The sequence below is a fragment of the Melanotaenia boesemani genome, chromosome 5 (assembly GCF_017639745.1).
Source record: "Melanotaenia boesemani isolate fMelBoe1 chromosome 5, fMelBoe1.pri, whole genome shotgun sequence".
Taxonomy (NCBI): domain Eukaryota; kingdom Metazoa; phylum Chordata; class Actinopteri; order Atheriniformes; family Melanotaeniidae; genus Melanotaenia; species Melanotaenia boesemani.
Window position 1 is genome coordinate 20188312 of NC_055686.1, and position 13589 is coordinate 20201900.

The following is a 13589-nucleotide window of genomic DNA, read 5'->3' on the forward strand; positions in this document are numbered from 1 at the left end:
GCAGATGATACACAACTTTATGTGTCTCTGTCACCAGATGACTGCAGTCCAATAGACTTAATGTGTCAGTGTCTGGAGCAAATAAACACCTGGATGAGGGAGAATTTCCTACAATTAAATGAAGACAAAACTGAGATTATTCTGTTTGGTAGCAAAGAGAAGAGGGTCAGCATTGGCAAACACCTGGAGACTCGGGCTCTTAAAATTACCAACCAAGTTCGTAACCTGGGAGTGTTGATAGACTCAGATCTGACTTTCAGCAGCCACATCAAAGCTGTCACTAAGACAGCTTTTTACCAGCTCAGAAACATCAACAGAATTAAAAGTTTAGTCTCCCAGAAAGACCAGGAGAAACTCATCCATGCATTCATCTCCAGTAGACTGGATTACTGTAATGGTCTTTTAACAGGACTTCCTAAAAAGAGCATTAAACATCTGCAGCTCATCCAGAACGCTGCTGCTAGAGTTTTAACCAGGACTAAGAGATCTGAACACATCACACCAGTTTTGAAATCTTTACACTGGCTTCCAGTCAGTCACAGAATAGATTTTAAAACCCTTCTGCTTGTTTACAAATCCCAGAATGGTTTAGGCCCAGAATACATCTGTGATATGTTCAGAGAATATAAACCTAGCAGAGCTTTTAGATCCAAAACCTCTGGTCAACTAGTCCAGACCAGAGTCCAGACTAAACATGGAGAAGCAGCATTTAGCTGTTATGCTGCAAACAAATGGAACAAACTGCCAGTGGAGATTAAACTTTCCCCAAATGTAGACATTTTTAAATCCAGGTTAAAAACATTTCTTTTCTCATGCGCCTATGCATGAAATCTGCACGGTAACTTTTTTTTAACTTATCTTGCTTTTAATCATTTTAATGTAATTTATTATTTAATTGTGATTATGTGTTGATTATGTGTTGATGCCTTTTACTATTCTAAATATCTGTAATGTCTTTGTTTTATGTAAAGCACTTTGAATTGTCCTGTACATGAAATGTGCTATACAAATAAACTGCCCTTGCCCCTTGCCCTAAGGTGCGAACATACTGGGGTGCTATTCACCTCAACTGATTGAACAGGTTTCATGAACATTTGTTCTTCTTGCAGAATTACAGACGCCACGTATTTTCTGATAGGTCAGTTCCACAGAAATTTGACAGCCCAAGTGCATCCAACAAGTGAAAACAATAAGGTTAAATAAGTGTTTTAGGTGATGCACCTACCCAATAGCATCATTTATGGATAACTATTAGGTAAACATATTAGCCCGCTCAGGCATATAAACAAAGCTCTTGCATGAGTCTAATGGTAGTTTACAAAACAATGGTACACATAATCTAATTAAAAATGTATTTACAAATATACTGTTAAGTCAATGCAAATACTAATTTGACTAAATGAAGAACCAAAAGCCTGTAGTCTTTTTATATTAATGACTCCTGGAGGAATAATTTAGTAAACCTTCATTTAAATAAATTATTTATAATTGCTGAAACAACTGAAATTAAAGAACATGAGAAGTAATTTGTTTGACATCACAGCATTTATTAGTTTTTTTTCCTGTTAATACAAAATACTGAACATGTCATGTCTCTGCTGAGTCAAGTATGTAAACTCCCTTTTTCCACTGAAAATGAAGACAGCCCTCTTCCTATATTACAAGAGGAACAAAAGGTACAAGAAAAAGAGACAATACAGTTATCTATACTATATGAATTTCTTTACATTTATAAAATCATAGTTATCTGAACTGATTTTAAATTCTTTGCTTCTTTATTCTTCATTTTTAAGTACACTTACAAACAAAATTATGAAATTCACACACACAGACACACATTATATCTAATGTTTTTGGTGTCAAAAAGTACTTGCATATGTATGAAATCCTCAGCAAACACACGGGTGTGATGTTCATTTTCACGAGTGAATTTACATTTTGTTTTCTCTGCTCACCTGCATTTCTCTTCACTTGGTAAAAACATTTTACTGCAATCTAACTTGGTTCGTTTATTGGCAAAATATCATTCCAGCTGTGAAAAAGGGTCATTTGATAATTTAGTAAAAACTATTTATGCGAAGTGTTCTGCACTAATTTTCCAACAATTTTCTCAACACGTTTGTACACAACACCACTTATAAGTCTAAGTATTTTTTGTTTTAAGGCGATATGTCATGTTGATGTTTCACAGCCAAACTTCAACTTTTGCTATCTTATATACCATTAAGTCTTCATAAAGGAAAAATAATTACCAAATAACATGACAATATGGACTGTCAACCCATATTTTGGACAATCGAGTCTTTTTATAGCACTCTGTGAAGCACAGTGACCATGTTGTTTCATGATGGAAGAGCAGATAAGCAGTCATACACACAAGCACACTAGAACCTTCACTTCATTATATTAAGACACTAAATCAGAAAAAAAGATTCATATACTAATGTTTTGAAGGCCACCAGTTGACAATTAAATGAAGATTAAGCATATTTAGATTTAAACATATATATTAACCAGGCTTTCCCCATTTTTTTTAGAGTTCATTTTCAAAGCAGACAATGCTGTGGATGACTGTAGGAATACTACATGACCACAATCTGCTCGAAAAACATTTCCTGATCTCATGTGCGAGTTTCTCTGCAAATCTAAGCAGACAGACTCAAAAAGAAGCATCTACGACAGATTTGGAAGCACTGCTTATTTAATTACCTCCTCCTTATGCTGACCTAATTTAGAGCCAAAAGGACAGTCAAGTTTTTGATTCCACTCATCTCAAATACGTTACGTCAACAAAGGGTTAGATGCTGAGGCCGAAATGTGACACATGAGGGAAGATCCTGCTCTCCCTCTGAATCAGACAGCAGTACCCGACCAGGAAGATCTCCTAGAACAGAGAGTCACTGGAGGGAGGCGGCCATCCAAGCGGGGGACAAGCAGGGCTTTGTGAAGCCATCCACCAGGCGGCTGTGATGGTCAGTATCTTCGGGGCACTTTGTTGTTAATGACAAGGTCAAAATATGTTGGGGCAATTTTCCCAGCTGCCCTGATCCTTAGCTTCCCAGTAGCCTCCCTTATAGATGTGAACTTGCTCGCCTGTGATTCGATCCTCACACTGCTCAAACCAAAGTGCTTGATAGTTGTCATGAGGTGCACCTGAAAGATTCAAAACTTGTGAATTAAAGAAAAAAAAGGAAACATGCATTAAAGCATGAAGAAGTGACAGTTCAAGAGACTTAAGAGGAATACTTGCTTTTTAAAGAAGGATCAGTGAGAGAGTCCTCATCGATGGCTTTTAGAAAAAAAGAAAGGAGGGGGGAATCACAAAGATTTGTTTTACCCCTTAATTCCAGGATTTTCCCCAAAGAAGGAAGAGAGGAGTAGTAAATACCCAATCATATGATTCTCACCTTCTTCTGATTGGCTGGAGGTGCGTTGGCTCACAGCCTCCCGCTCCCTCTCACGGCGAGCAATACGCTGCTTCTCCTCCAGCCGCTGCTTTTCAGCATTGGCTTCATCCCAGCGGCCGTCCTCCATCAGACGCTGGTCAGGCCTGCGCCGGCTGTCGGTGGGCGCCACACCCTCCTCAGGCTCGTTCAGGGTCAGAGCCAAAGCAGTGAAGTAGTACATGGTTTCTGCTCCCTCACTGAAAACAAAGAAGAGAATTAGCACTCTGAGTCATAACTCTTTTCTGATCAGCAGCCATGAAAATTTGTGTTCAAACTAACTTTAGTTGGAATAACTTCATTTGAACAGGCTTAAAAGACACAATAAACGAGAAGGGGTTGGAGTCGCTAGCTTACCTGCCAATTACTGACATAATGTGGTCTATTTAGTCTTCAGGCATGCAATGATTATACTTACGGTAAAGGGTTTCTCCTCCACACCTCTCTGGCTTTGAGGGTTTGATAGACCGTCTTCTGTTTGCCCTCAGTGCCGTTCTCGCCTCCTCGACTGCTCTGCATTACCCTGGAGAACTCCATCTTTTCATCCCATGTGCCCGAAAGCACATAATGAGCCTTTCCATCCTTGTCCATCACCACGCCTGTCACCTGAAAACATGAGCAATGGGATTAATAGAGTAAATACAGGAGAAAAAAATCATGGCCTTTAAACAATAAGAAACAGAAATTTTATTCTCATAATGGAGAAATTTCTTCGTAAGGTACAATAAAACTTTAGGCTGCAGCTCACCTTTCTAGCTACATCTCGGGAGAAGTAGCTGTAAGGTGCGAACTTCAAGTGGCAGCGGTCTCCAGTGGTGTGGTTCACCACATCGATCTCTCCAGACTGGACGAGGAACAGAGTGAGTTAGAGGGAAAGTCACACTGAAGGTATGTAGTGTATCTAACTACAATATATTACAACTAAACATCAGGATGACAGTTTTATTTAAAGATTAGGGCAGGTTGCATCTGAAAGAAAATGCACAATGCTTTTTTTAAGAATTCCAAGGTTATATTTGTCACATATGTTGTGTATTAAATTACTGTTTTACATGATTACAGTTGATATCTAGGGTAAGAATTGAGGAAAACGGTTTAATTTTCAGGTTAAATATACTAGCAGTAATGTATGTGTTGAATATTTTACTTTATAAAATGGACAAATAAAATGTTTAACAGCAAGACATGTAGAATCTCTAGCTGAAGCAAGAAATCATGGTAATACACAATACTGTAACATACTACCATGTCTCTTGTGCTATTACCTGGGTCCTATATTTTTCCCAAATTAGCCCCACTAGTTGGCAAAGTTGACTTTCACTTTTACCTGATCGATCCAGAGTTTTCCCACAATGATGTTGTGCACTGTAGTGTTGACTTTTTTCCATGTGTAGTGATTGTTGCTCTTCTCAAAGATTGCATGAATTGTGCCTGCAAGCGAACAGGAAATGCAAATGGAAAGAAACAGGTCAGCCAAAAATATTTATTAAAAAACGTACCACTGAGTGATTGATACTACTTCTATTAAGGACTTGTCACTGGTACATTCCTCAAGTCATTGTCACTTAAGGACATTATGACTGTTTGTTTCCTGCTTTTGAGTTTTATATAAGCAAGAGAACAATCTTGGCATCACATCCTTAATGCTGCTTAACATTTTCTCTCATAACTACTCTCTTACCTAAAGGCATGATGGAGAGGTATTTGCCTCTGAACTTGCTGGCAACTGTAATTTCCTGTCTCAGAGTCCAGCCACGATCAGAGATCACATGATGAGCCGCTGCAGGGGGATGGTGACTTACCTGGGAAAGGACATTCAATTCATTTTGGAATCTGAACATGGTGCCATTGTTTGAAGATTTGGCCCATCCCTGCTTTGTACAATGTACAATATGTGCTCAAACATATTTCTTTGACAAAAAAAACAAGCCCTACACAAGCATGAATCACAAATTTCTACTGAACCACACACACCTCAATTCCAAATGCAGTATTCATCTTCAAGAGTATACTTTCATTTACTCACTGGCCCATCGTAAATACAGAAAGGTTTAATCCTATAAAGATGTTTTACCATTCTGCATCACAATCTAATGTTCTATTAAGTGTTTGTTTGTTTTTTTTTGCTTTTTACCAAAACGCCAGAAACAAAATATATTACTTAAAATAAAAAAATAATTAAAAGAAAAACTTTTGCTACTTTAAATCTCTACAGGCATAAACACAGCAAATGAGCACTAACCTGCTCACACAGGGAGCGGTAGCCACTCTCCCTTTGGCGGTCCAGCTCATACGTCTCTCCCAGCAGAGGGTTGAAGGGCTTTCCTGTGCGGTAGACGGTCGTTGAGTAGGCGGACACACAAAAGGCCGCTACGTAACACATCTGCTCCAGAGAGCTGTGGCACTTTGCAGCCTTATCCAGCAACTCGTGATACTCGAGGTCCTCTGACAACCGCTGTAGCATGGAAATAGGCTCGTTGAAATTTACCTAAAAAGCAGAATAAATGCACGATTATTGATAGTCGCTCTTCAATTTCAACTGAGCAAATACACACAAGTGCCCTTGAGCAGTATGTGTACTTAGCTTACATATGTAGGATCAGCATAAACACAGTAAAATGAAATACGCATGAGACTTAATCTGCTATCTGATTCAGCAGTGAGTGATACACAATGCAAGATGGAGTTAACAAACTTGAGTATTGTTTACATTTATATTCAGTCATGTAGCAGATTAAAAGTGAGCAAAAGCGTTACGTTTTCAATGCAGCAAGAAACCCTGTTTTATATTAGAAGAGTGAAATCTATTTCATGACCAACCTAGGATTCTGTGTAGGTCTTCTACTTCAACTTTTTTGTGACACAAGCAAGTAAGAGTCAATGAAACCAACTATCTTTTCTACAAATATCTCCAGAGAATCAGCTGCTTGATTATTTCAGGCTACAACTCCTTTTCATATTTTTTTCTAGAGCCAATAAGAACATGTCAGCCCTGCAGGAGAGACCCTTCTTCACAGCTCTCAACACACCGAGTTCTCAGAAAGCCAGTCAGCCATCCTAAAATACTAGCTTGAGTGTCTGTATTTCTTTTAAAAGTAAATTTCTATTGTTATATTCCAAATCCTGTTTTACTGACAATATCAAGAGCTACATGTCAGAATCGTATATTTGGTTTATTTGTAATTTTCTACTTTGTGGTGTGCAGTTACAAAGCTGTTAAGAAATATGCAAGAAATCTCCAATGTAGATCTCAGATGTCACAAGAAGTGCTTCTCACTTGGTTTTGGCAACAAATATGACTCACTAAGTGGTTAATCTGCAGATCTGTCAAGCAAGCTTTATGAATCATAAATGACTCTTACAGAATGTCGCTGACCCAGTATTGCAGGAATAAAGAGGATTAGTCTTTCAAGCGAAGGTAGAATCAAAGTACTGCTGACAGAAAGGTATTAATGTAATTTCTGATGTTGAGATCCGGCTGAGCAGCTTCTGTGGTAACAATATTCAAGTAGTGGAAAGACTGACAGGTTTCAAAATGAAAGAAGATAAACTGCCTGAGGCAGGTGCTTGTGAAAAACTCCTCTGCTAAGTGACTGTGGGCACAAATCTTAAAGCAAGACCGCAAATGTTTATGACATAAAAACTCTTTCGATGACACACTGACATTCATTATGCACATTCCCAGAGCCGTCGATTCCCCGTGACATCCCAAGGCTGAAAAATCCCACTTCTCAACTTTTGTTCTTTTTGTTTTTTGATTCTGATTCTTTGGCACATGGATGATCGTTCAAATCAAGTTCAAAGCTGATCTTGATTTAGAAAAAAAATAAGCCATAATTACCGAATCTGTTTGTCTTCCTTCCGTACAAAAATAAGTAGAACTGTTAAGTGTAAATACATTGATCGTTTTTATCAATTTTATTACAGCAACAGATTACAATAGAAAAAAACTATTAGGTATGTGAAATATTACAACTTTGTTCAAATAAGACACACTTAGACTGAATTGTCTATATCCTATGTTCTCAAACTGTGGTACGTGTACCACCAGTGGTACGCGAGAGCCCTCTTGGTGGTACAAAAGTCATAAATATTTTTTAATAAAATTATTAAACATTAAAGGTCACGGGTAAGCTGGAGCCTATTCCAGCATTACCGGTGAGAGGCAGGTACACCTGGACAGGTTACCTGTCCATCACAGGGCCAACACATAGGGGACAAACAACCACAACGGTAGGAGGAAGCTGTAGAACCTGGAGAGAACCCAGGCCTACACGGGGAGAACATGCAGACTCCACGCAGAAAGGCCACAAAGTTCGAACCTCCCCCTCCAGCTGAGATTCAAACCAGCGACCTTCTTGCAGTGAGGCTGTGGTGCTAACCACCACACCACCGTGCAGCCCAGTTCCTTTATGAACTGTCCATAGCTAATAGCTATGTATGTTATAGCTTAATATGTTTGCTACTGTATGTTCAGGTTTTTCATGATGGTGGTACTTGGTGAGCTCGATATTTTCTCATGTGGTACATACTGTAAAAAGTTTGAGAACCACTGGTCTATATCATAAATCACTATAGATTTTCTGGGAGAACTTGTGCAACGTGCATCAACTTCTTTCCCCTCTGGGTGACAGAGGATGGTGCAAGTGCCAGTGTTGACACACATTAAATGAGTCACATTGAGATCTTTCTTCCTTGGAACAAGGTTGGCTGTATTTTTTTCTCATTCCAGCACGACAATGATTACAATAAAAATGTCTGAGCACAGAGGACTGTATGACCTGACATTTAAACTCTATCCTAATATTCATCTCAACGAATCTGAATTCTCTTTGGATGAATCTTATGTTCCAGTTTGGTCCATGCAAAGTCTAAAGTCTGCTTTGAAGTCAAACCATATACGTTCTTCACCAACAATGACATTTCGCGTCCAACTATTGGTTCAACTTTTTAAAGCAAAAGCCGTTTGTTTCCTTCCAGGAATTTTCTAACATAAAACTATTGCAGTAGCTGTTGTTGGGGCAGCAAAATATGTTTTCCATTTCTTATTTGGAATGAATACCGATAGCATTAATGCCATATAAATACTCACAGGCATCGGGATCTTGGACAGCTCTTTGCCGATGCAGTTCTTCATGATGCTCCAAAGGTTGAGGGAGTAGTTGGGTTTGTCTGGGATGCGTGCTCGTCTTTTTTTCAAGGGCACCAACTCCTGAGAAGGGGACTCTTGGTTCATTGCCAGAGGCTCCTCATTCAGCTAAAACCCACAAACATTTATCAATAAACAACATAACTTTTCCTGAAGACAAGCTTTATATACACAACTGCTGGTTTTCAGCATCTCTATACTGATTCATCACATTAGGACAAAAACTATTTTAACTATCGGATATCTGTGCATTTAAATAGCAGCAATAATTGGAAACAGTATTTTAATTGTAAATAATGAAGCAGGTGGAAGTGGAACCTACTGATTGATCATCTGGGCACATTTCACTGTTGAAACCGCTGACATTACTGCTTGACCTTCTGAAAAATATTTTGAAAAGAACATACTTTATTTGTGTCTGAAGAGTTTTTAGAAAACTGATCAGCCATTTTAACATATCTTAAACCATAGGTAAACATCCCATGAAAAAAATAAGGGTAAATAGTCATAAAAATGTGATTAATAAGAACAAAAATGTCTGAAGGAGAAAATACTGACTTGTGGAATTGTGGGTCTGCAGGTACAGTAATAAACTCAGGTGCCTCTTCCATGGCATCAAAAAATTCATTGTCATCATCCTCATCACTGGCCTCGCCTTTTCCTGGTCCAGCTGCACCTTTAAAAAGGTAACAATCAGTTTGTTTTTTTTAATTACAGAAACTTTTACCTTTTAAATAAAATTGTGCAAACAGCTGTCAATATTTAAGTGGCAAATAACCCATTAATTAATTTTCTGGCTCCTAATGAAAAAGTGGAATAGTGGCAAATACACACACACAATGTGTGGCATGGGTGTGGGTGTGTGTGAAAAAAGTACATTAGGTACTTTAGGTACTCACAGATGACTTATTTGATTCACTAATGCAGTGGTTTCCAAGTATTTCAAAAGATGCCAAGGTTATAAATCAAGTGTCAAGGTTTAATGAGACGAGTAACAGGATATAAATGCAATAAATAACGTTGTTTCAAGCACTACATTCAAAGGAGATCAATCATAATCCAAAAAAGAGGTCAGGAACAATTGAACAAATAGATCATTCATCTCTTCAATGTCATTTGCCAATTTTTTTTTTATAGAAGTAGCAAAACAGAAACGAAAAAGCTGGACTTTCCAGAGTACAAGACGAAAAGAAGTGAAACAACTGACAATATCCAACTTACTTTTATTGTCAGAACTAGCATTAGCCTGTGCAGCCCCTCTGAACGCTCGCTCCAGGTGATTGTGCTGTTTGGCTAGTTGCTCTAAAGTCTCCTCCAGCCTCACTCTCTGGTCTCGCTCTGCCTGCAAAGCCTTCTGCCATCGCTTGCTATGAGCCTGAGCCAGGCTGAGGAAGTCTCTGCAAGCCTGAGAGAAAATAACAAAGCAGGTAGTATGAGCAGTTCTGACCAGTACATTCGGCCTTCAAAATGAGTTGGTCGAACATGCACTGACAAAACTCGCTGATGTTATACATGAAAAAAGAAGGGCAGAAAGTAGATAATACTGAGTAGGGAGGTGAAACTTACATTAATCATGGCATTAGAGGTGATCCTGAACAAGGTGGCTCTTTCTGTCACCTGACGAATCTTATCTCCAGCTTCTCCAGTAAGACGTAAACTGTCCAGTTCAGATAAGGATCTGAAATAAATGTTAAAATGTGCAACAAATGAAGAGTTTGGAAAACATTAAATTTACAACATAAATTAACACAAATATCTCATTCAATTAGTTTATCCACAATGTATGTTATATTGTCAAGTGGATGTGGATTATATAGTGGCCTCTTTTGTTAAAGTTAGAACACCAAACTTAGCATCTGAATATCAAAGTTACATTAACATTAACTGGGGGGAAAAGAAAAAAACTAACACATCAAACATGAATTACAGCATTTCCTTGAATGCAATAGACTGTGCAAGTCTGACCTCTGGAGGGCAGAACCATGCTTTGAAATGAGGTCATTGCATGTGCTGAGATCCTCCACTTTGCTTCCCAGCGTTCTGAGAGCCGACTGGACTTCTGAATTTTGTGACCCACCACCTTGCCCCGGGGCCACTGGTGGGGATGATGGGGAGAAGTCATCGCCCGAGTCATCTGTTCACAGTTAAAGCAGAGCCAGAAAGCAAAAAACATAAACCCAAAAGTTATTTCAAAGACTCATAGCTGACTGTTTCATGGCCTCTTGCTGATAAAAGGTTATAAGAGACTGTTTATATATTAATTTCTTCCCCCATGTCTGTTCTACCTGACTCAGCCTGCATGCGGGCTGCTTTGGCTTTAGCCAACTCCAGGGCTGTGATCCATCGCTGACGTTCCACTTCACAGCTGGCCTTGAGGTGATATGTTTGAGCCCCGCCATTGGAGATGACAAAGTTGCAGGCGTCATCCACGGTGATGTTTGCTGTGGCCAAATTGATTGTGCCCCGGCAAGTGTGACCCATCTCTGCCTGGGTCCTAATAATAAAAAGAGCTTGACTTTTGAAAATAGTACTTTAAACTTGCAGTTTAACAGTATAAATCTGGCAGCATTACACCTAAACTCAGAGCAGACAGTTTGTGAGATTTAGTGTTAATATATCCAACAAAATTCACTTTTTATAATAATTTACATAATTTTTATCACTTTATATGTTGTCACTACTGAACAGTGGGGGATTTGTGAGCAGTGAAAATAGCTTGAGTGTAATCAATAAACATTTGCAGAAGACCAAATCTGGTGGAATTTCTTCTTTGTTTGTTTTTGTCATAAAGGCTATAAGACCCCTTCTGTTATCAGTGTTTTATAGAAAAGCCTACCTGTAGTATGACAAAAGCCCATTGCTCAGAACAAACCACCTCCGCTGATAACCCTTGATGTAATTTGTCCACTTGAAGACCCATCCTTTGTATGTGTCGCCAGCAGGGGTGGGAGTGGGGGTCTTCTGTTCTGACATCACACCCCCCAAAAATCAAGATACAGATCTGAGGAACCTTAAGGGAAATAACACAAGTATCTTTAGATTTGTATAAGACTTGTGCTTTTATGCAAGAATAAAAGTACAAAAAGAAAAAGGGTTCACACATTCAGGCTCCAAAATAATATTTGAATCCCTCAGGACTAAAAAAACCCCTAGGCTTGAAACACTGTTTGCTCTAAAAGAGATTTTACTAGTTTATTTTGGAGCCTCTGGGGAGTAGTGGAGAGATGTTTTGTCTTTCATTCAAACATGTTTTGCAATGATGTTCAAACATTTAATTTTTTAATTTTGAGACAGTAGGTTGGGTCAGTAATCACTTAATCTACACAAAATTAATACTAAATTAATGTGATCTTTAGTATATTAAAGCCAAATACCACTAATTCACTTATTTTACCTTAAAAATGTAAAACAATTGTCATCGCTACATCAGTATGCTGGACATTGTTGATTTTAAGATCTCTGGTAGGAAAGGGAAGTCATTTTAATTGGGTTTTGTTAAATCAGTTTCTTATTTACAAGACATGTCCCACACACTTTATTGAGAAAACGGTTTAAGGTTAAATAATAATAAAAAAGATTAACATTTAACTTTTAATTCTAAATATCTCAGCATTTATCTTGTTTTACTATTATTCATTCCTGATTGCTGGTGTTGATCTTTGATAACGGGTCAAAGGTCACCCTTACTAAATCAATACACATACACTGCTAACACATATTGGAAATTAAATTAATCGTTCAACCCGAGCCAATTTTTTTACGTTTCAGAAAGTTCAGATGTTTTCGTCGTTTAAATATTTCTAAAAAATAATTTTAAGGAAACTATAATCATAGTTCAACTAATAAACAAACAGCATTTTTAACACAAAAACGCACAACCAAACAGCCCACTATTGGTTAAAAAAAAAATAAAAAAAATAAATACAATTTAAAAAAAAAAAATCTGATACTGATGAGCTAGGCAGCTGGAGCTAGCGTACATTGGCTACAGATCAACTTGAAATTACGGTGACAACAACTCGCAGCTAACGAGAGCTAAAGTGAAGAAACGTAAAGTGATATGTAATTTCGAAGTTCGTCCACTGACGTGTGCAGTGAAGGCAATATACACCACAAAATACTCGCCTACTTATCGGCTAGCTCTCAAATTAGCTGATGGCTAAATGTTTACCTTGACGTGTCCAAAATGAGAGGTGAGGAAATCAGACAGCCGGTGAAGTCACTGCTAACTCTGACACCCATACGCTACTGTTGCTAGCTGAGGTGGCTAACAGAGCTAACTAACCAACACGGGACTGCTGCTGACTGAGACAACTAAACCAAAGGCATAAGCGACAATTGTAGTGTGATGTGACTGTAAAGTGGTGCCACCAAATATTACAACAAAATTTCAATAACAGGGTTTGCAATTTTCATTCTACAGCTGCGTACGAAAGCAAGTATCTAAAGCTAGTTTGCTACATCTAACTAGCCTAACATTAGCTCGTATGAGGTGCAACACGATTGGATCTCGGGTGGAAACTCAACTAAGTCCAGCGACTTTGTTTCCGATACGAGACTGTATCAAACCAGTGCCCTTTAAAGATAGTTGTTTTCTAGGTTTATCACCCGAAACCAGCATTTTGACGTAAATATATAAATGTACTCCTTGACTGTATGTGCTACATAATATTTCTACAGGCAGCACATGAATTAAACTACTGTCGTGTTTAGTTATCATTTTCGTTGATACATTGGTGTGCGTTTTTCAGTTTACAAAAACAGGTTAAAAATTACTTTAATCCAATATACAGTCTAATCAACCGGATCTTTTGTTAACGTTATGGTCGTGAAAAAAACACAATCTGTAAATAAATGCTTGCATTTTAGTTGTAGGCCAAATACTTTTTCCATATTTGTTGTACATCTATTGAAATATTAGAAGTTTCGATAGCGATCATCATCGTGGTGAGTTTGTAAAAAATGTTCTCTCCGACAAATTGGAATATTGATCTGAC

The 13589-nt window shown here is 38.2% G+C and overlaps 1 protein-coding gene across 3 annotated transcripts; it reads right to left on the reverse strand.

Moving 5' to 3' along the window:
- Positions 1-1526: 1526 nt before the first annotated feature.
- On the reverse strand, positions 1527-13101 carry LOC121640139 (oxysterol-binding protein 1-like). Of its 3 annotated transcripts, none has more exons than XM_041985803.1 (17): positions 12764-13101; positions 11429-11602; positions 10878-11086; positions 10558-10726; positions 10159-10270; positions 9814-9997; positions 9151-9268; positions 8915-8969; positions 8536-8700; positions 5686-5931; positions 5125-5245; positions 4771-4874; positions 4192-4287; positions 3862-4049; positions 3408-3643; positions 3251-3289; positions 1527-3153 (listed from the first exon to the last, which is right to left on the reverse strand). In XM_041985803.1, exons 2-17 carry the CDS (start codon positions 11563-11565, stop codon positions 3011-3013), a joined length of 2322 nt encoding a protein of 773 aa, XP_041841737.1. In that variant the 5' UTR covers positions 11566-11602; positions 12764-13101; the 3' UTR covers positions 1527-3010. The 3 variants fall into 3 exon arrangements, with proteins under 3 accessions (XP_041841737.1, XP_041841736.1, XP_041841738.1); XM_041985802.1 differs by having other exon boundaries at positions 8915-8972; positions 12764-13100; XM_041985804.1 differs by lacking the exon at positions 3251-3289 and having other exon boundaries at positions 8915-8972; positions 12764-13100.
- Positions 13102-13589: the final 488 nt, after the last annotated feature.